Consider the following 22,609-nt stretch of genomic DNA (forward strand, 5'->3'; position numbering starts at 1 on the left):
TTCAATTTTCCTACCCAATCCGACACTGCGTCAAACAGTTTTGAACTATGTTCTACGAGGCTGCTAGTGCCCATCCGTAGTTTATAAAGACCCCGAAGGTCCCTCACCATATCTCTGTATTCCTTTGAGCCATACGCTGTTTTCAAAAATGCTTGCAAGTCCGTCCAGGTACGACATTTTGTAAATTGGAAACTCCTGCAACGATGGGAGAGGTCTCCCCTATTGAAATTTAGCAAAGCTTTCGCCTCTCTAAATGCCTCTACCTCATCCGACATATTCTTTCCGGCTAAATAATTATTAACTCCTTCAATAAAAATTTGGATAGGCTGTGATAAAACGCATCTACAATCCCTCTGAATGGACTCACGCCCGCACTCACGTTTGTTAAGTGATGTAGTAGCGTTGTGGTATTCTTAGCATCCGCAATCTTTCTGTTTCCGAAAGCTATTTTGTTCTATAAGCTTCTCCGATCTCAATAACATCAATGTATTTATATACACAAAACCCAATCCAGAAAAATTAACACAAATTTTTCCCCAATAATGGATAACAAAAGGCAAACACGCCCCGCGCCCTATATTAATAATAATCCCACGAAAGCGACAACAACAACAAAAATAGGGAAGGGATGGAAAAAGAAAAAACAATGCAAAACGCTTACCAAGCAATCCACCCTGGCAACTGTCTCAGTCTCACACACCGGCTCTCTCTCTCTCTCTCTCTCTCTCTCTCTCTCTCTCTCTCTCTCTCTCTCTAGTCAATCCTCATCTCTCTCCTCTCTCTCTCTCAGGGCGTGACTCACAACAAAAACTCCGCTCGAGTAAATTCGCCACAAACAAACGAAAGGAATATAAAAAAAAAGTAAAAAAAAAAAAAGATATAAAAGATAAAAAGAAGAAAATAAGAAAGAAAACTTGAAAATACACTCACATCTTCATATGACTGGAAACCGAATTCGTATACGCACCGCAAATATGCGTGAACTATTAACTACACTTGCGAAACACTTTATTATGTCGAAAATTAAACTTTTCCCCTTCATGTTTTAAAACACTGGTGTTCAAGAATCCCAAGATGGCTGGCACTGACTTAGCCCGAGAGACGAACTGCTTCTCCTTGTCCAACCCATTGAATCAGCAAAAAGAGCCCCGAGTTGCCTGTGACATGATTATAACCCCTTTTCCTACCAAAAAAAACCATCTATGTCTAACTGGTCACCAGTCTCTTCATTAGTGTACCTACAGCTTATAAAATATATAAAAAGCCTCTTAAACCACCTGCCACCACTCTTACCCCGCCCACCTTTTCATTAAACTACACAAATTAGAAACCCTTACCTGTCATCAATGGTGCCCTCTGTCTGCAACCATGTCGTTAGGCTATTAAGATCTCGTAAGTATAAAAATATACTATTTATTACCCAAAGCAGTTGAAAATGAAATAGAACTAAATGATTAAGAAGTCATAATGACAGAAAACCCAAATCTGCCCATAAAGAAACCAGTAAGTTAACATTCTACCCTCCTGACTAAGAGTTCACTCCCAGACCCAAAATGTCAATAAGTTCATTATATTAGTCAGGTTAGAGAATCCCGTCTCTAAATTAGCCATGGAATAGGACCCATCTGTAATAAAGATAATAATGGATAAAAGATACACTTCACACATCACTCTTTTCAAAGTATCTAAGTAAAGAAAGTATTTCACACTTCTCTCTTCTCTCTCTTTTCAAAGGTAACGGTTTTCTAAGTCTTACAAAATGTATCATACCTTTACAATGGGGCTTTCTCTCCCGACACTCGGCGTGTACCACCTGACCTCTTTGTGCTCACTGAAAAGAATGTCACTTTCGCAAGTGCCTTGGTCTATTAGACCTGTAACATCCGTACAAACGAATATACACGCTTGACGACAAGACGAGCAGTCTCTCGGTTAAACTGCTTGCATACTCAAATTCCTTCGCTCAAGTAAGTTGCCCTTACAGCTCAGCTTGTCTCCAAGCAAGACACGGTATGTGATTTCACTTAACATTACACACTTGTAAGATATATATAATATATATATATATATATATATATATATATATATATATATATATATATATATATATATATATATATGGTTAACTGAATAATTTGGAACGTGATGAATGTAGTATAAATAAAGGCAAAAGCCACAAAGGGAAGTGAAACAATGGAGTAACCTATTGTTCATTTTCCTTTGTGGTTTTTGCCTCTATTATATATATACATACACATATAAATAGATACACCAGTACATGCATATGCAGTCGTGGTTCTCTGTACAGACACCAAATATCTTGAACTATTCTTATAGTTCCCATAGTAAAATCAAAATTGCAGTTGAATGACAAACATTTTTTGATGGGACTTCCTCCTAGACATTTCTACCAAGGTAAGTAAGAAAGGCTTAACAAAATTATTCCTGTTTAATCCAGCTTTTCTTCAAGGTCATTTGCCCAAATGTCTACTGTCATTATGAAATAAAAAGACCTGTTCATTTGGCAATTTTGCTTCATACTAATTCCAGTCTCTCTCTCTCTTGTAGACCGTTTTAGTAGTTATTACTTAATTTCTGTATGAATTCCAGTCTCTCTCTCACTTTTTAGTTATTGTTTCTTTATATCTATTCGAATTTTTCTCTCTCTCTCTCTCTCTCTCTCTCTCTCTCTCTCTCTCTCTCTCTCTCTCTCTCTCTCTCTCTCTCTCTCTCTCTGTTTCTAAAAAATGTCAGTGTTGCTTCCAATCGAGCTTTTGCTGTTTTGATGTATCTTGTTTTAGGATGTATGGCTCTACCTTTGCCAGGAGTGCATGGAATCGGTGGCCATGATGGAATGTACTTACACTCATTTTCATACAGCAGTTAGTATAATCATGTTCATAGGCATATTGCAGTTACGTACTATTGTTGTATGGCTCCCATAAGCGTCTCTCCTATTTAGCCAATCTTTGCACTGCACTCTCGTCTTTTTCTTTGTACATACACAAATTATTATGCAGCACAACAGTTTTTCTGAGCAATACTAGCCACCATGTTTTTCGTACAACACTCGGCAGTGTCCTGGCATCGTTGTCAGGCAAGTCCACCCACTCGTCAACTCTGCTGTGTGGACAACACTGACGGGTAAGCCCAGCAGAATTTGCCCATCCACCGCACTCCCCAGCGATCACGCCCGCTCGTCTGGACAGGCCTTAATGGGTTCTGACCTGGGAGCAGGACCATCAGGAAGGCTGTTTTCCTCAGAGCTTTCCCATGTTTGTTTTGGCAAAGGTGAATTCACTGATCTGTGGGTCAACCAGTTCTTTCTCTACCAGCACGTCAGGAAAGCTATTCCCTCTTAAATCCTCCAGGTAACGAGTATCATGTTCTGTAGACATGTACCACTTACTCATTTCACCCAACCAGGCAGTCTGCTTCCTTACCAGCTATGTACCAGTGAAGATATTACAGCAACAAGACCTTAATTAAAATTCTCAGAGTCAAACATTATGAAAACTATTTTAATGTCAGCATTCCACATCACATCTTGTCTGGATATGTGGCAGGGCACCATGACTACCCTCAAGAGGGAGTTGCTCCCAAACCCTCTGGCGGAGGTAACAGATTATGATGTTTGGCAGGAAAACCCTTACCTTCCTAACCACTGGATTACCAACCTTTGGGCCAAAACAATCCTTCACCGGAGGGACTTGAACATTCCTCTCCCTTACATCTAGATAGGTATCCCGTAAAAGTTAGTTTTCCTCCAGAAACAGCTCAATCCTGGACTTTCACTCCTACTTTCCACTGGAGGAAGGTGGAAGCAGCAGTGTAATTAAGAGAGAAGATTCGTGTGACACTTGAGCAGCCATCTTCAAGTCCAACCAAGAGAGTAATCCGTCATCTTCAAAAACTACAGCTCAAACAAAGGTTACCATGCCAACCATGCAAATGAATTCAAGACAAAACACCATTCCATCAACCTTTACAAAGGGCACAGTCACCTCTTGGCCCTTTCACACATCCTTCCCAAGTCAGCCAAAGAGGAGATAGGGGAAGTAAAGTGGAGATTCCCAAAGAGATTGACCACCCCCTCTGCTGCCACAAGTGAAGGGGCTGCCTCTCAAATCATTTGGATGGCATGGGTTGCAAATGTGGTGGAACAGTGGGGTAGCTGCAGTCCTGAAAGCCACCACTAGTGTTCAGGTATAAGTATACTTGCACGGCCTGTGCAGGTATACCTTCACAACTAATGATACAGTTTTTTCCTCAGTCCTCTGTAGCAGCCATGTCGGACTACCCCTCTCATTAACCATTGGACCAGTTCTTCTGGAAGGTGAGAGAGATCCCAGTGCCCCTAATGATGTGAACTTAAGAGCAGGCACAAAGGTCCTCCATTGTTTTGGAGATTGCCTCCCATAGCCAGGAGATAGTGTTTTGACCTCCAATTTGCAGTATTCCATGCTGGTCAGAGCATAGCAACTATTGGCTGGCACTTCATCAACTAATTATTGAAGGGAGATAATTGAGAAACTCAAACCACAAGTTTGAAACAGAGGAATTCTCATTTTGGTCAGGAACTCTGGGACAAAAAAAAAGAATGAGACAAAGCCAAAAGGAAGGATTCCTAAACAACTCTTTGATACTAAAGAAACCCCAGGTGTGGATAATTTCAGATCTGAGAAGGGTAGGCCAGCAAGCAGTAACCTCGTCCAGATCTGCTCATTCAGAGTAACGAAAGAGGACACTCCGTCTCTCATCTACCATTCCTCTTGAGGAATCACGTAATGAATACTCCATCCCACTAAATGTGATATACCAAGCCAAAAGACTTAAATCATACACCAACCTGGTAAGGAACAGTCTGAGCGCAACAGGAGAAAAGTCTAGAAGCCATGAAAATCACTCAGAACTGACATTCCTTACTGATTAGTACTGTTCCACTGATAATGAATAGAAGGCAAATTTACAAAAGAGGAGATGGCTGAACTCAAATTATATTAAGACCATAAAGACGAACTTCAGCATTTGATGCAAAGCTCATAAAAACAAGCAGGGAAATTCTCCAGTCTAGATACAATACATTTCCTGCCACCCACCTATATTCACAAAAGCAGTTACCAAAATGCCTCTGCACCAAGACACTGACAATGGAGTTGAACTGAAATAATATTTCACCTGTTTGAATGCATAATGCAGTTAACCCCAAGGCCAGCAAACTATCCACTCCAGCACCTGCTCTTCTAAAAGCATGAGACACCACTCACCTTTACTTGAAACATATTACTGCTCATCCACAACTGAGGCTTTGAACCATTTCAAAAATATGCATCATGTTTACACTGCAAAGTCAAACAGAATGGCGCAGTACAGACTAGGTACCTGAAAGGCACTCACCTGAAACAAAATTTATCCCAGGTGTGCAACCCCCCTTCTGCTTTCACGCTTATGAAACCAAAGTTATACCAAAAGCAAAGTAGGGACACCATTTCAAAGGTTTCTATTGCCAAAGAATGGCAATGGCATCCTTTATGCTTGCTGAAAAATGCAGCAACAAGAAGTCTGAATCGGCAATTCCATGCAGTGTCAGACACAAAAACAAACATGGAAGGTTTGTGCAGCTGATATCAGTTGCCTTACAGCAACAGAAATCCTAGGATGTTACTGCTGGGACAGGAACTATGCCAATATCTCCCTAAGCACATTAACAAGAGAGGCCATCTCAAGGGCAATCTTCACTGCAGACTGTCATGAAGGTAATGTACATACTTTACTTGTTGCTTTAGGATGAGGTTGGACTTAATTGATCAGAAACCTAAGCCTGTGACAAAAATGTGAGGGATTAAACAAAATCTGAAGGCGCCACAACTCCGCCTTATGCGGATAAGTCAACATCCTTAAAAATCCCAAGCATGGGAAAAGGCCATTGCCAGTCAGAAACAGCACCATGAACAGGTAGACTATTCAACTGCAAGGATAGTATAGTCAAGGTACTACACAGAGTTATGAAGCATTCTTACTCAAAAGTACTTTTCCCTCAGTTCTCATGAGCATAATTAGTTCCTCCTATCTTTGATGGCTAATGTAGCCATACCTATAAAAAAATTAGTAAAACGTATATTTGGACACAGACTCGTCTGGGAAGATGTAAAGCATCGGTCTTTAACCTCTGGTCATGTTCCCAAACATTGAACCCAACCATGACCAGGAACCGGTATAAAGAACTTTTAATGATGATTTTCTCACAAATTGCTTACAACCCTGTCAAGAAGATATAGAAATATTCAAATCTGGAGAAAGAAGAAAATTTTGTTCAGTATATATAGAGGAGAAGAGAAGGTCTTCATGCAGAATCCTGTACCTGCTACTAAAGAACAGCTTAGAAAAATTACTCTTCTCTCTGCACCCACCACTATATGCAAGAGTGGTTGCCCTCCTTCATGGGAGGAAAATGACATTTTTGAAAGTAAAATGTATTTTTCCCTAACAATACAAACCCCTGGAGTCCTTTACTAAGGATAGATTGTAGCATAGCTGAAACTACCGGTTAATACATACTTTATACCGAGGTAGTTAACTACCGGACCGGTAGTTACCTGCCCGGCAAGGGGGGAGCACCGGCTCACTGAGTAGTCACTTTGATTACAGCCAGAACTTTGATGATGACCCCTGAATCAAGGGGTTAGGTGTTTGGCGGGACCATACAAGTAAAGGACTCTAGGTTTGTATGGTTAAGGAAAATTACATTTTACTTTCAAAAATGTCATTTGTTCTTACACCGTATACAAACCTTCCGTCCTTTACTAAGGTGACTCATACTAAGGTAGGGATGGAAGTCCTGTCTCACTGGTTGAGAATGGAATCCGGGGTGCCAGGACCTGGGCTTATAGCTTGGGGTCGTGGATCCTTCACCCCACGAGCCATGGTAAATGCGACCTGATGGCTGATAGCCTGGGTATCAAAGGCATGAGCGTAGAACTCTCTCTGGCAACCACAACCAGGCTATATAATCATAACGGGTTTGTTGGATTGCAGCACACTCCCCCTTGGAAAAGTGTAGAGACAAACTTCTGTGTGTCTACAGAAAAACCACTAGTCGAACATGGAATGCTTACCAGTATCAAAATTGGTGTTGGAGAACAGGTTTCAATGCTATGGCCCCAAGTAAGGGGAAAGGTGAAAAGAAAATAGGCCAGTCATATTCTCACATTCACCCTAAGCCTAACACGGAACCTCGATTCAATACTTCCGACCTCTGAGGGCACTGAGGCAGCTAGACCACTTGCTGAGTGGCTACCACAGGACCAAGGTCAGCTGTGTCGAGGTAGCTGTGGGTACAGTCTCTAAGTCTTCACCTGGTGAAGGTGGAAGGGCGAGACCATGTGCTGGCTTCCATCACCTGGGTTACAGAGAGGTTCTTCTTAAAGGCAAGAGATATGCTCATTCCACGCACATCATGAACCTTCACTCGAATGGTACCAGCAAGTGGAGAAGAGGAATGGGAGAGGGCACGACAAATCACCTCTCGAATCCAATGTGAAATGGTATGCCTCTTTGACGGACCAGTACTCACAAAGAGATGGTGTAAGCTGGGTCGAGTAGAACTGGTCCATTAGAGATAGTGCCTCGTTGCTCTCAGAAGACAGAGAAGTAGCTCATCTGGATCTTCAGTTACCGTGCTCAGGTAATCTACCTGGGCTGGATTCTGGGTTTTCGCAACAAACTCAGAGACAAAGCTGAAGCAGGCACTGATCCAGCGCTCAGTATGAGTGACAGTATAGGCTAGGCCATGAAGCTTGCTGACTTGCTTGGAGGAAGCAAGGGCAAGGAGAAAAGCCGTTTTCAGGGTGAGATCCCAGTCAGATGCCATGGATAACAGTTCATAAGGAGCTCTCCTCAAAGACCTGAGGACAGCAATGATGTCCCAGGGAGGAGGCTTCGCCAATACTAGAGTAAACCCTGTTCAAAGCTTTGTATGAGCATTGAGAATTCCTCCAAGGAAGAGAGATCGATTCCCTTCAGTCTGAGGACTTGGCTCAAGGCAGAGCGATAGCCTTTTACTACCGAGACCGAAAGGAGTTTCTCTCACCAGAGGCAGAGTAAGAAGTTGGCAATCAAGGGGATAGAGGCTCCAAGAGGAGAACAGCCTCTCCGATGATACCAACCACAGAAGATGGCCCACTTGGTCTGATAGACAGATGTTGAGGACTTCCTGAGGTATCTTGACACTGGTGTTGCAGCCTTTTGCTGTGAGGAGCTGCTGGATAACCTCCACGCATAAAGATGTAAGAAGCTCACCGTATCGTGGAAGATCCTCACATGTGGTTGGCACAGGGGGTTCGGGAGTGGTAGAAGCACTCTCAGAGTCTACCAGCAGAAGTAGAAGGTCCAGGTACCATTCTACATGGGGCCATTTTGGCACTACTAGTGTCATAGACAGGGAAGGTTTGGATCGCAATGATTCAACACCTGCCTGATCAGGAAAAATGGCCAAAAGCATAGACATCAAGGACATCCCAGGGGTGCTGGAACGCGTCCTCGAACACCGCTGCTGGATCTGGAACTGGAGGGCAGTAAATCAGCAGCTTCCGATTTAGAGAGGTAGCGAACAGGTCTATCGTCGGGGAACCCCACAAAGTCAAGACTTTGTTCACTATCCGAGGAGCCAAAGACCATTCGGAGCCAACAATCTGTGTCCTCCTGCTCAGATTGTCAGCCACGATGTTCCATTTGCCTGGAATGAACCAAGCTGTCAACCCTACTGAGTTGAGAGCTGCCCATTTGTGATTATGCACTGCTAGTTGGCATAGCTGCAGTGACACAATACCGCCTTGACGGTTCACGTATGCCACTACGGTTGTGTTGTTGCTCATCAGCGCCACCGAGTGACCTGTCAGAAGAGAGCTGAAGTGCTGGAGTGCCAGGGAGGCAGCTCGAAGTTTCAGCATGTTGATGTGATCTCGATGTTCCTGGTCGGACCATAGGCCCGAAGCCAGGTTTTGTATAGTAGGTGCACGCCCCATCCTTCCTTGGATGTGTCCATAAACAGGAGAAGATTGGGTGGATGAGACTGGAGAGGGGAGCCCCTCAACAGGTTTGCGTCGTCCAGCCACCACTCAAGATCAGAGCTCATGTTCTCCTTCACTGGGACTAGGTAGTGAGGAGAATCCCGACTTAGCGACCAACGATTCTTCAGACCCCACTGAAAAGATCAAAGGTACATCCTACCGTTTGGAACGAGGCATTCCAGCAAGGTCAGATGTCCCAGCAACTGTTGCCACTGATGTGCTGGCAGCTGGGACTGTCGAAGGAAGGGGAGAGTGACACCTCTGAAGTGTTCCAGTCTTTCTGGTGTCAGAAAGGCTTTCCCTGCAATGGTGTCAAGGAACATACTGAGATACATCAGTCATTGAAAATGCTCTAGAGAGGACTTCTTGCGGTTGACCATGATCGCCAGATCGTGACAAAATGCCAGAACCCTCTCTCACTGGAGATGAATAAGTTCCACCAAGAGTGCCAGTATTAGCCAATCATCTAGGTAATGCAATAGACGAATGCCCTTGCGATGAGCCCATGTTGACACTAGGGTGAACACCCCAGTGAAGACTTGCGGAGCTGTGGAGAGAACAAAACATAATAAGACCTTGAATTGGAACAGTCTGCTACAACAAGACGAAGATACTTCCTGGACAATGGATGGATTAGGATCTGGAAGTACTATGCGTCTTTTAGGTTGATCGTCGCCATGTAGTCCAGAGGACGAATGGCTTGTCTGACCATGCTGGGAGTCTCCATCCTGAATGGGGTTTGCCGAACAAACTCGTTCAGGGCCGAGTGGTTGATGACTGGTCTCCAGCCTCCAGACACCTTCTTTTCAAGAAAGAGTCAACTGAAGAAGCCTAGAGACTAGTCAAGGACCTCCTCGAGAGAGTCCTTCCCCAGCATGACTTGGCCTTCCGCCTGAAGGGTGAGATCCTTCGTCGATCCTTGACGATAGGACGATGACGTCTTCAGGGGTCGAATCAGAGGAGGGGGAGAGTTGATGAATGGGACACGATACCCATGGCGAAGGACAGTCTGCATCCAATCCTCTTCCTCGTGGTACTGCCACCTCATCAATCTGTCTTGCAGGCATCCCCCCACAAGTGGCAGAGTGGGGGAAGTGCCTTCCCCACTGGTCATGGTGGACTCTCTTCCTTTTGCCCACGTTTGCCTCGCCCTCGACCACCTCTGGTTTAAAAGGGCTGCTGACCTCTCGGCCACTGAGTGGTGGAGGCAGTGAGACAGTGATCAGCCCTGGCAGGAGGGTGAGTAGACCTCCTAGATTAGTGGTTCTTAACCTTTCTCAACATATGCACCCCTTTCAAATCAGCAGTCAGTTTTAGGCTAGCCAACTGTACTAGCCAGTTGGTAACTTGCTGGTCTCGTAGTTCTCAGGCCAGCGTTTGCTTCCTCGTCATGGAGTGAATAGTGAGACTACCTGTCAGTAGTTATTGCTAAGGGTGACGCCATGGTAAGGGATTGGGGTTGCCCGGCTGATGTCCACTCAAGAGGCAATAGCCTGATGGAGAACTGAAACTGCTAACTTTTTTGTCTCGCACCCCCTGAATTGTTGAAAAAATATTAAAATACAAGTTAATACGATTCATATTAATAACATAATTAGGTGTAGGTTTATCTATAGGTCAGAGCACTGCTGTAGTAAAAATAATAATGATTTTTTTTCTCTATCACAGTCATCCTATTTGACTGGGTGGTTTTTATAGTGTGGGTTCAGAGTTACATCCTGCCTCCTTAGGAGTCCATTACTTTTCTCACATGTGCACTGTTTCTAGGAGCACACTATTCTGCATGAGTCCTGGAGCTACTTCGGCACCTAGTTCTTCCAGGTTCCTTTTCAGGAATTTTGGGATCGTGCCTAGTGTTCCTATGATAATGGGTACAATTTCCACTGACATCCCATATCCTTCTTATTTCTATTTTCAGGTCTTGATACTTATCAGTCTTTTCTCTTTCTTTCTTTTCTACTCTGGTGTCACATGGTATTGCAACATCAATGAGAGATTTTTTCTTCTTGATTTTGTCAATCAACATTATGTCTGGCTTATTGGCACATATCACCCTATCTGTTCTGATATCATAGTCCCAGAAGATCTTTGCTTGATCGTTTTCTATCACGCCGTCAGGTTGATGTTTGTACCACTTATTACTACAAGGTAGCTGGTGTTTCTTGCACAGGCTCCAGTGAAGGGCTTTTACTGCTGAATCATGACTCTTTTTGTGCTGGTTCTGTGCAAGTGCCAGATATTCACTCGCTAAGTGGTTTAGGGTCTTGTTTTTCATATTGCACTTCCAGCTTATGGCTGAGATGTTATTCCCATCTATTGTTTTTTGGACATATGTGGTTCTTAGGGCCTGGTCCTGTGCCGCATTTAGCATTCCTTCTGTTTCTTTCTTGAGTTCTTCCCTCTGTAACCATTGCCATGTTTCATTGCTGGCCAGTTCTTTAGTCTGTCTCATGTATTGTCCGTGCATTAGTTTGTTGCGCCATTCCTCTGTTCTGTTTGTCATTCTCATGTGTCTGTATATTTCTTAGTCTTCGTCTACTTTTATCATTCCTTCTTCCCATGTACTCCGTAGCCACTCGTCTCAACTAATTTTCAGATATTGCTCTAGTGCTTTGCTCTCGCTGTTGAGACAGTCCCATAGTCCCCTTGCGTTTATGGCTTTGATCATATTTCTGTCGAGTTTTGACTTGAGTATCGCCTTAATCTCTGTATATATTCTTTCCTGATTGTGTCCTTCATCTCTTGGTGTTTTATATCCTCTCCTTCTATTATTCCTAGATATTTGTATCCTGTCTCATCTGTGTTTGATGCTGTTCCCATCTAGTAACTTTATTCCTTCAGTCCTTGTTACTTTGCCTTTTTGTATGTTGACCAAGGCACATGTTTCTATGCCAAACTCCATCTTGATGTCTCCAGATACAATTCTTACAGTCTGAATTAGGGTATCTATTTCCTTGATGCTTTTACCTTACAGGTTGATGTCGTCCATGAACATCAGATGGTTAATTCTGTTCCCTCCTCTCTTGAGTTGGTACCCAGTATCCATCATCTGTAGTATTTTTGTCATTGGAATCATGGCTAGTATATATTTATTTTATTTTATTTTTGTAGAAAAAAATAACATGTATATTAAAGCATATTTTGCTTTACTATTTCATAAGGATCCTCGCACCCCTTGGGAACTAGCTTTGCACCCCCTATAGGTGCAGGCACCTCTAGTTAAGAACTACTGTCCTAGATGGAGAGCCAGGGTGACGTCGAGCAGAAACAGCAGGAGGTTGAGGCCAACAGAAGGATGCTGCGCGATGAAGCAAAGAATCCTGGTTCACTCTCCTGAAGTTCCCAACCACCTCGTTTACATACGAAGAGGGAAAGAGGATGGATTCCCGAAGCAAGGCATTCCTCAGGTCGGTTACATCCTGAGGTTCCACAGCTCAATCAAGCCTGGATGAGATGACATCCCTGCGCTTCGGCACTAGATTGGCCCAAAAGGTTGGCAAGCTGGTGGACTAAAAACTCCATAGCCTTACCACCAGACAAAACAAGGTCATGAAGCTGAAGGGCTGTGTTCGCTTGTTTATCAGGCTGCTGTAGAGTCTTAGAGGTGGCAAGAAAGCCCACCGTGCCACCCCTCAAGTCCAACCATGAAGCTGCTTGCAATGCCACCATCGCGGTTTGTTCAAGCTGCGACATCTCCAGGGAAGGGAGTGTCGAGGTCCGATGATGAGGTGTCTGGAGTGAAACTCCAGGTGCCAATGACGTGATAGTAGGGTTTATGTGCAAGAGCCTCTTGGGCCACATAGTACTTCCTCTGCTTCTGGAAAGCAGAGGGGAGAAGCTTAGAGGACAGCAATGCCTGCAGTGAATCCTTCCTTGCTGAGATCTGCCTATTGACCTTGGTCAGAGCTTCCCTTGTCATGGATGTCAAGGATAGCTCAAACCGGGACCGAGCACCCCGAGGGCCGCGACAAAGAAGGTCGACTGCCAACATACGGCCTTTCGGAGAAGTAGTTGGAGCTATTCCTAGGCTGTTCACCTTTCGGATGAGACCGATGATCTCGCGGAAGGTGGCTTCAGCTGCTGCATCTTCCAGAACAGCTGGAGCAGCTGGTTCCAAAAGATAGCCAGCTGAATTGTCAGTTGCATCGGGAAGATCATCCTCCCTCTGCATTGACGCATCCGGGCGTGAATGAGAGGGGTCTAGTATTGAAGAAAAAGGCCGAGTCTCTGGTTGCTCATGAGGGGTAGCAGAAGGTCCGGGAGCTGAGGCTCCCAGAGCCACAGGAGCCCATGGAGGCTAAAAATTGTGAGGGCGATTCTTCGCTGCCTTCCAAAGGTCCTTATGCCCCCATCAGACAGGCCTTTGTGAGAAGGTGGAAGATGGAGTTAGAAGACACTTGTCTGCTTCTGGCGAAGCTGGAAGAGAGAGGGGAGATGGAGCCCTCTTTGCAAGCACTGTGGGAGCCCTGTCAGGAGGAGCTCGGCTGGGTTCGAATTTGATGGGCAAGATGTGATAATTTTCCACAAGGGAACGAGCCCGAGGAGATCAAGAACCTCAAGAGGATGGAAGCCTGGACTTGTAAGGAGAAGTCACAGGATGCATTTGCCTCCAAAGTGCCTCTCGCCTGGTGTTGAGCACTCATGGCAGCTTGGGGATGGTAAACCCCCTTCACTGCTCTCCCAACTTCCATATAGGCAAAAGCCTATATGGCTGCCTTCGGGAGGCTGGGTTGCAGTTTTACAAGGATCCCGAGGTGGAGATGGGACCTCCGGAGGAGGAACAGACGATGGAAGTTCCGAGGACAGGTATTCTGCAGATGTCTGCGCTTTTCATGCCAAAACACTGTAAAAACAAAAGAGGAAGCTTGTACAGGTGCGTGCATATCTGCAGGAGTGCGTGTCGTTGCGGGCGCGCACACAGATTCTGAAAGCACATCAGCACGTGTAGGCAAATAGCGTCCATATTGGTATGGGGGAGAACACCTACAAACGGCCACATTAGAAATGCGTGCGTCAGAACACGCGGGAGAGCATTGACATTCTACAGGTAAAAAAGCGCATCTTGTAGCGTATGTAGAAGATAAAGAAGAGCGCTCTGAAGGAGCGCATCTGGGGCATGATGCTGGAGACCAAGAGTGCCTGTGGGAGTGTTTAGAAAAATGCTCTGACGACGCACGTGCAGTGGCATGTATCGTGAGCGCTTATGCTGTTGCTGAGGCAGAGGTGAAGCAGCGCGGCAGCACATTGGGTAACGTGCGTTACAGGTGAGTGCTGTCTAGAGGAAGCATGCGTAATCACGCGTGCTGTCGGAGCACGCTGTACAGGAGCTGCAAGGCACGCAGATGAGTGGCATGCATCAGGAAGGTGTTCCTGATGTATAGCCGCATGCACATGTGCAGAAGGGGGTGCACATTGACCCCGAGAGGGAGAGAGAGTGTCTCTGTGACCTCTCTCCAATGAAGGATCCGGTGCGCATGCCGTAGCATCACGCACGGATGAGTGTAAGTCCAACAAAGGCTCCTTTGTGCGTGCCGTACATGGCGCAAAGATGAGGAGCTTACAAGTGAAGGTCTGGTAGGTCCCGAAGGAGAGCACGTGTCAGCGCAGCTCTGAGAGGAGTCTCTACTACTTCTCTGAGAGTCACTGCTGGTTCTCGAAGAAGGCGAGTCAGGAGGAGTCCGAGGACCTTGTCCAGGGACTAGGAGAAGCTGCAGGGCCCGCATCCTTGAAGGCAGGCAGACAGGAGGATGGACCTGGTCAGCTTCGAAAGGAGCCTCCACAGGGGAGGGCTCTGGGTGCTGCACTGCAGAGGGAAGGGCATCTTCCTTGACAGCACGGGAGGATGAGGCCGACTCCTCCGAAGAGACTTAAGGAGGGAGACAGCCCCAGAGGAGAGTGCCGACAAAAGTCTCTCTTTCGATGGCAGGCCAAGAAGTCCCAATGAAGGCCACAAAACATGAGGGGCATCGTCAACATGCACTGAAACACAAGGCTCATGCTTAGAAGGGCCAAGCTTTCCCATTTCACCAGGGGAAACGGGCAGGTCTCACCCTTTCAAAGGCTGGCCAGGAGTTATATTGTCACTCATATGTGCCTCACTCCCAGAGGAGTGAGACGCCGAAGGTCCCGAAAGATGAGTCCCAGACGAGGAAGCAGAAGGTCTGGGTCATTTGGTCTTCAAGGAAGAACTTGAAGGTGAAGAATCCCTTTTCTTCTTCTTTCTTTGCCGTTGGCGATACTCAACCCACTGGGCAGGGAACCAGGTACGACACTCCTCACAGGAGGATTCCGATGTACAGGAATGCTTTCTGCAAGAAGGACAAAGAGAATGAGTGTCTCTGTCAATCCTGGTCATGAAAGTCCCACTCCTACGGCCAGGGACACCAGGAAAGAGAAAAAGAATGTTATGAATAATTCCAAAAAGACAGCAAGAGCAAAAGAGAGAAGTCTTTCCTTGCTGCCGGCTGTAATCAAAGTGACTACTCAGTGAGCCGGTGGGGAGGCGTTGCTCCCCCACCGCAAGACAGGTAACTACCGGCCCGGTAGTTAACTACCTCAGTTTAAAAGAATCTATTAGCCAGTAGTTTCAGCTGAGCTGCAGTCTATCCTTAGTAAAGGACAGAAGATTTGTATACAGTGTAGGAACAAATAGGTATGGCCACTCTCAGCTACCTCCTCCTACTTCTTCCCCAAACCTGGCATGCTAGAGGGAAATTACAAAGAGAATAAGGATGGAATTCATGTCTGTTCAACACTAAACAATTCTGAAGCTAAAAATGACTCTTAATCAAATCAAATCAGACAGAGAAAAAATATTCAAACCTAGAGAAAGAAGAAAAATTTGTTCAGTGTATATAGAGAAGAGAAGGTCTTCATGCAGAATCCTCTAGCTGCTTTAAAGAACAGCTAAGAAAAATTATTCTGCTCTCTGCACCCACCACTATATGCAAGAGTGTTTGCTCTCCATCATGGGGGGAAAATAGATATGGCCACTCTCTGCTATCCCCTCCTACTTCTTCCTACTTCTTCCCAAACCTGGCATGCTAGAGGGAAATTGCCAAGAGAATTAGGAATTAATTCATGTCTGTTCCACACTAAACAATTCTGAAGATAGAAATGACTCTTAATCAAATCAAATCATGACAAAGAAAAAATATTCAAACCTGGAGAAAGAAGAAAAATTTGTTCAGTGTATATAGAGAAGAGAAGGTCTTCATGCAGAATCCTCTAGCTGCTACGAAAAAACAGCTAAGAATTATTCTGCTCTCTGCATCCACCACTACATGCAAGAGAGGTTACCCTCCATCATGGGAGGAAAATAGATATGGCCACTCTCAGATACCCCCTCCTCCTTCTTCCCCAAACCTGGCATGCTAGAGGGAAATTGCAAAGAGAATAAGGATGGACTTCATGTCTGTTCAACACTAAACAATTTTGAAGCTAGAAATGATTCTTAATCAAATCTTGTTTCAAGAAAAGAGAAAGACAAACTATCTCTGAGACAGAGAATCAGTTCCATCCAGTGTAATGGCACTCAAAGTGCCAGGGAGGAGCCCGACCCCTTTGCTCCAGTCACCTCCGTAACAGCCTTCTCATATTTAACAACATGCTGTAGCCGTTTGTGAATTTGCCCCACTAATTTTACAAGAAAGACAGAAATGGTCTCCCACACACCAAATATTACAAATGTGTATAGTGAATGGAAACAATTCTGAAGTAATTTAAAAAAACACAAGTCTGATAAGCAGTCCACAGGATATTTAAACACTGCAAGTATGGAACTGAGCCCAAGAAGAACCTCTTCAGTATACCCAAAGGTCACCTCCATATAGGAGCACATGGGCGTAAATGAAGCTGTAGTCACCCCCGACAATATTTCTCTTATGATGACCAAAAGAAACTAAGAATTGCCACACCAGAACAGCCAGCAAGAAATATGGAAAAAACATGACTTTTCAATCCCACTTGATCCTTAGAGCCCCATTTTGCTCATCCCTCAACCTAAGGAAAGTTGACATTCCATCGGTCTTGATAGCATTCCTCCATAACACTGATATCTTGGTGAAAGCACCGTGTTCTTCACTGAAGTCTCCACACTTCTCTGGAAGATAGTCCAGATAAGACCAGAGGAAGTGCATTTTCACTGACATGCATACCCCAAGTTGGCAGAAATTGTCCATTAACTCATCAACCACCTTCTGATACTGGGAACTTCTGTGGTTGGCAAGGAAGTTTGTCATGACTGACTTGAGGGACAACCAGGCAGAGAGTTCAGCAGGATTCAGTGCATCATCAAAACTAGCATCCTTGATGAGTTCCCTTATTTGAGGACAATCATTTCAACTGAGTGCCCAATAGGGATCAACGAAAACTTAATTCCGTTATTCAAAAGAACTGCCTTGAGACTAAAGATCATGTAATTCAATCAGGTCAGCAATATTGTTACAGTAGACCAGTGAAGATGCATCATCAAATGTGAAGAATTTTCTAAATGCTTTCTCGTGGTCCCAATACCAATAGAATGTTGTTCCTGGTGCCAGTAGATGTTTCTCTCGAAGACGAGAACCAAGTAGCTGGGCAGACTCTGAAAAGATTCAGGTTTCGTGTCAGGTCATTGAGTTGGGCTTGGGTCAAAGGCATCAGTTGGTCATCCTCTTGTGGCCTGTATGCACCACACTCCGTTATATCAGTCATGTCACTAGATTCGGAATCAGAACTAGATTCCATGGTGACATTTGGCTCAGGAACAGGAAGATCAGGGCCATGGGGGACTTGCTTTATGGCAGAAGTAACATCAGGGTATTGAACATGATGCTTGTTCATGCGATTGATGCGTTTTAGATTTAACATGCAAAAGTAGCAGTTGGTAACGTGATCTTTCCCTTCCCTTCACACCATTGGGACACCAAATGACATACTCTTCCTTTTCTTGCTCCTCCAATCCCATAAGTTCTCTACACATGTTTTTCAGCAGATATGGGGAGCGAATGGCTTATCCTGGTCCCCTAGTTTGACTCCAAAGTAAGCTTGATGTGCCTTCTTCACAAAACCCGTGATTTTTGCTTGACGGTCCGGAAGTACCACATGTCCACAGATGTAACAGAACTTATTAGGATGTTTTTTACACTTCCGATCCATTTCTATACATATCTAGACTTGAAAAGCAAAATAAAAATAATTATTAGAGGTTACCCATGACCCAGTTTTGCAAAAATAAAGCCCATAAACGCTTGGATAATTGCGATATTTTGGAAAAATATGCTGGAATAGAAATAGACTATATCTTAGAAACCAGACCTGACCCATGAAAATGAACTGTATTTTTTAATTCAGCATGCAAAAAGGGTCCTAAATCAGTTGGAAAACACTTGACCTTTGTAAAAAAAATAAGTTTTGAAATGTAGGCCAGTGTTATTGATGAAATCATTGTCATTCAGCAACAGCTTTTACCAGTTGAATGAGAGCTGCCTATTAATACTGCTTTATCAAGTTGCAGTCCTCATTGTTCACCCAGGCTGGAAGATGACCCTTAAGTTTGTTATTTTTAATGAATTTTGATATCATTTTGTGAACTGTAAATGCACATACTTATAGATGTTAATGCTTCCTCAAATTAAAATACAAAAGTTTCTAATAATAATTGTTTCTTACAGGCAGTGCTGACAATTTGCCATCTGAAAACCTGGGAATCTCTGGATCAACTACTGAAGAACAAGTGAATTCCCTTGCTACAGAAGTATTTCCAAGTTTAGGTTTCAAACTAGTCAAGTGGACAAGACTGCCTTATTTATGTGAGGGTGACATCGACCAAGCATTTTACTGGCTTTCTGATGTAGTTTTAGTTTTGCAAAAATCAGAGAATAGTTTATCAAGTAACAACCTATATGAAAGATTCACTGATGATAACCTTCTTGATGTCAAATCTGAGTTATAACTTGAGAATCAAATGTTTCTATTGTACAGCAATCTTGCTATTTTTCTAAAACATGAGGGTTAAGTAAATATGAAACTGGGGTTTGTGTATTTTCTTAACCTTACTGTAAACTGAATGGTTTAAAAGTAAAAAAAGACATTTAAAAAATGTTCTACTAACACTTTTTAAGAGAATTGGTCAGCAGATACTGCAGGAATATGCCTTTATTTCCCACATCTCAGATAATATCAGTCATGTAAAGATGGTCAGATTATAATGAGCATCTTTTAAACAAAATGAAAGAGGGGAGGTTGGGACAGTGGAGGGGGCCAGTGACCAAAATACAATACATAGTGAGGTAAAGAAGGCTAAGTAAAATAAAGGATGGCAAAGCCCCAGGTCCATCAAAAGTGAAAATTGAAATACTGAAGGTACTTGGGGGGGGGGGGGGTGGGGGGGGGGGGGGGAAAAAAAAAGGGGGAAGAATGGATAACTGTTAAGGCAATTTGGGAGGATGATTGCAATGCTAAATGACTTGGAAGAAAGTCTGATAGTAAATTTGTTTAAACAGACTGGAAATACTGTATTATGTTTGGTTCCAACAGTAAATGTGTTTAAACAAAAAGGAAATACTGTATTTATAATGTGTAGAAATTATAGTGGACACAGACTAACAACCTTTATTTGATAGTTTTACATATAATACATGATAAAAGGTTAAAAGCCTTTGTGAAGATAATACACGATAAGAGATTAAAAGCCATTGTGAAGATAGGTGAACATCAATACAGTTTCATTAGAAGAAAAGGTACACTACACTTGATGCAGTCATTAACAGAGGCTTCATGGAAACTGGAAGCTTCACTGTGCATTTGTAGACCAACAGAAGGTATTTCATAGAATACCAAGGGAGATACTGTTTTGGTGCTTAAGAAAGAGAAAGTTCCCTAATAGTTGAATTGATGTATGAAAGACCAAGGACAGCAGTAATATCAGCCTGTGGTAAAACAGAAACGTTTGAAGTTAAGAGTTGGTTTACATCAAAGATCAGAACTGTTCCCATTTCTGTTTGTATTGGTTATGGATGTACTATACTGCATATACTGAAGGGATATACAGATGATCTGGTCAATATGATAGAAACAAGAAGAATTCCAAAGAAGGGGAGAGAGAGTGGCAGGAATCTCTTGAATGGGGTGGTATGAAAGTCAATATGGGTAAAGGTGAGGTTATGGTGTCCAGTAACCAGGGAGGGATAGATAAAATCCTAGATTAAAAACGGGTAAGAATTTCAAGTACTTAGGATCTACTTTAAGCCAGAAGAGGGTCTGAATACAAAGTTGAAAGGAAGATATTAAGTAGCATGGGTCAAGTGGAGGAAGACATGGGCTAGGGCAGCTCTGTAGACCTTGATTGCCATGACCAAGAGGGCCTTCTCCCAATGCAGATTACTAGGAAATTCACTACCTCCTTCACAGAGGTCTTGAAAGGATTTTAACCCCTCGTATAACACCAATTATAGAAGACTGTCCACTTCCCCTGATACACTCCGACAGACATAGGCCTGAGGATGTCAGAGATGGTATCTGCAGTGTTTTCAGGAAATTCATTCTTTTTGCGGTGCTTCTTGATAGCCTGCTTGATAGCCCCCAACTGTGTAAGCAAAAGGAGCTTGCTGCCTGATGGGATGACCTTCTGTTGTGTTCTTGAACCAGAAGGGTGGGGAAGATAAAGACCCTGTTGAAGACGTTTCTCATCTAACTGAATGAAGGGAAGGCATAGATGTCCATGTTATCCCAAGGCTGTTGGAAAGCATCTGTAGCATTGCTCTCTGGTCTGGGACTGGAGAACACTACAGGGGTTGCTATGTTCTTTGCCTTGGCAGAGAAGTATACCATTGAGCCTTTCCAAAGTTCCATCAACTTGTTTGCGACTTCTTGATCTAAGGGCTACTTGGTGCCTACCACCTGATCCACTCTGCTGGGGTAGTCCTCTAGATATTCCATTTGCCTGGGATATGCCTGGCTGTCAGGTCCAGTCCCTAAGCTTCCAACCACAAAAGCATCTTCCACTGCCAGGTTGTTCAGCTGCACAGAGATGGTCTCTCCTTGCTTGTTTATGGAGGCTATTACCTGGTGTTGTTGCTCACTACAAATGCCAGCTTTTCCACTAACTGACCTTGAAGGTGCTTGAGCACCAGCCAGACTGCTTGGATTTCCAGGTGGTTGATGTGCTCTGTAGTACATATTCTCTTTTAGGCCTCCATGTCCTTAAAACACACGCTGTTCAAATATGCGCCCTACCTCCTTTAGGATGCATCTGAGAATACTAGCATCTCTGGTGGTGGGCAGCTAAGTAGCACTCCCTGCAGATGGTTCATCAGGTCTCTCCACCACCTTAGGCTCTCCCTGATCTTCCCTGGTAACCTGGTCATCTGAGATGGGGCCTTGTCTGGTCTCCTTCAAGCTACCGTAAACTACCACTGAAGGGATCTGATGTGTACTCTACCACTGGGGACCAGCTTCTCTGGAGAGGCTGAGAAGGATCTGCTACTGTTGCACCAGCTGCAAGGCTGTCAATAGGAAGGGGTCAGAGGTCCTTATCAAATTGGTTAACTTCTCATTTGAGTCACATCTTCAGGTACTTGATGGTCTGCTTTGGGGTAAGGTGTGACTTAGAGAGCTACCTCCCCCAACTCCATGCATGGTGCCAATCTCATTATTTCCCATTCTACTTTCATTTCCAAATAAAGCCAGAATCAGCCAATCAATCCAGGTTATGCCAAAGCCTAATCCTTCTTGTGTGTGCCATGGATTACACTAACCAGAAGACCCAAGTGATGACTTGTGGGGCCACTGACATCCTGAAAGCAGAGGACCCTGAACTGATGTACTATCTCCTGGGAAACAAACTGCAGCTACATCCTGGAGGCTGGATGGATAAAGATATGTAAGTATGCTTCCTGCAGGTCTACTAACACTATGTAATGGCTGAGAACCCTGGCAAGCTGTCCTTGACTACCATAATCCCCTTTGGTAGCATGGCTTCATTTCCTGGTGCCGAGCACTCTATCATTCCTAGGGGGGAATACAATTGGTATTTGGGAGCCAGGAGGCTCTCTTGGTCTGAAAGGGAGCCTGTACCCATGTTGAAGTACTCATTTCTCTACTCCACTACTGCTCTGGGGAGATCCACTTCTGCTTGCCCTGGAGGCTGACCTATCCCCATATGGATGAGAGGAGGTCAATCGCAAAGCAGAATCTGCCCTTAACCTTTTCTTACTGGTTCCCTATTCCCCTTATCCACCAAGGGAGGAAGAAGACAGGTGGGAAGAATGGGAAGACCCTTTGTTGTCCCTGGTTTCCAAGTGATGGAAGACAATGATGGCAGCCTTCTGCATGTCTCCTGATGACCCCTTGCTAAAGAGCTTGTCTGTCATTCACTCAGAAATTTAGCATCTTCTTGATAACATCTTCCACAAGGGATCTCCTGCCGGCACTGAAAGGGAGGAAGGAGGAGGAGGATGTTCTGCTAGAGGCATTACTGGGGTAGGTGTCTCAGCAATGATGGAATTGTCAGAGGGCACAAAGAAGGGCTAAGAGCAATTGTTGTAATTGACATGCCACAC

The 22,609-nt window shown here is 44.2% G+C and overlaps 2 protein-coding genes across 2 annotated transcripts in view; one reads left to right on the forward strand and one right to left on the reverse strand.

The window, feature by feature from the left end:
* Positions 1-19,082, forward strand: part of LOC135216347 (protein-L-histidine N-pros-methyltransferase-like) — a 70,754-nt gene extending 51,672 nt beyond the window's left edge. The window contains exon 3 of the mRNA XM_064251576.1: positions 18,722-19,082. Within this exon, the coding sequence (XP_064107646.1) occupies positions 18,722-19,002 (281 nt within the window). The 3' untranslated portion in view covers positions 19,003-19,082. The remainder of the gene's footprint in view (positions 1-18,721) is intronic.
* The window catches only part of LOC135216346 (coiled-coil domain-containing protein 22-like), a 394,256-nt gene that overhangs the window by 21,296 nt on the left and 350,351 nt on the right, over positions 1-22,609 (reverse strand). The window lies entirely within an intron of this gene.

The sequence above is a fragment of the Macrobrachium nipponense genome, chromosome 6 (genome assembly GCF_015104395.2).
Source record: "Macrobrachium nipponense isolate FS-2020 chromosome 6, ASM1510439v2, whole genome shotgun sequence".
Classification (NCBI taxonomy): domain Eukaryota; kingdom Metazoa; phylum Arthropoda; class Malacostraca; order Decapoda; family Palaemonidae; genus Macrobrachium; species Macrobrachium nipponense.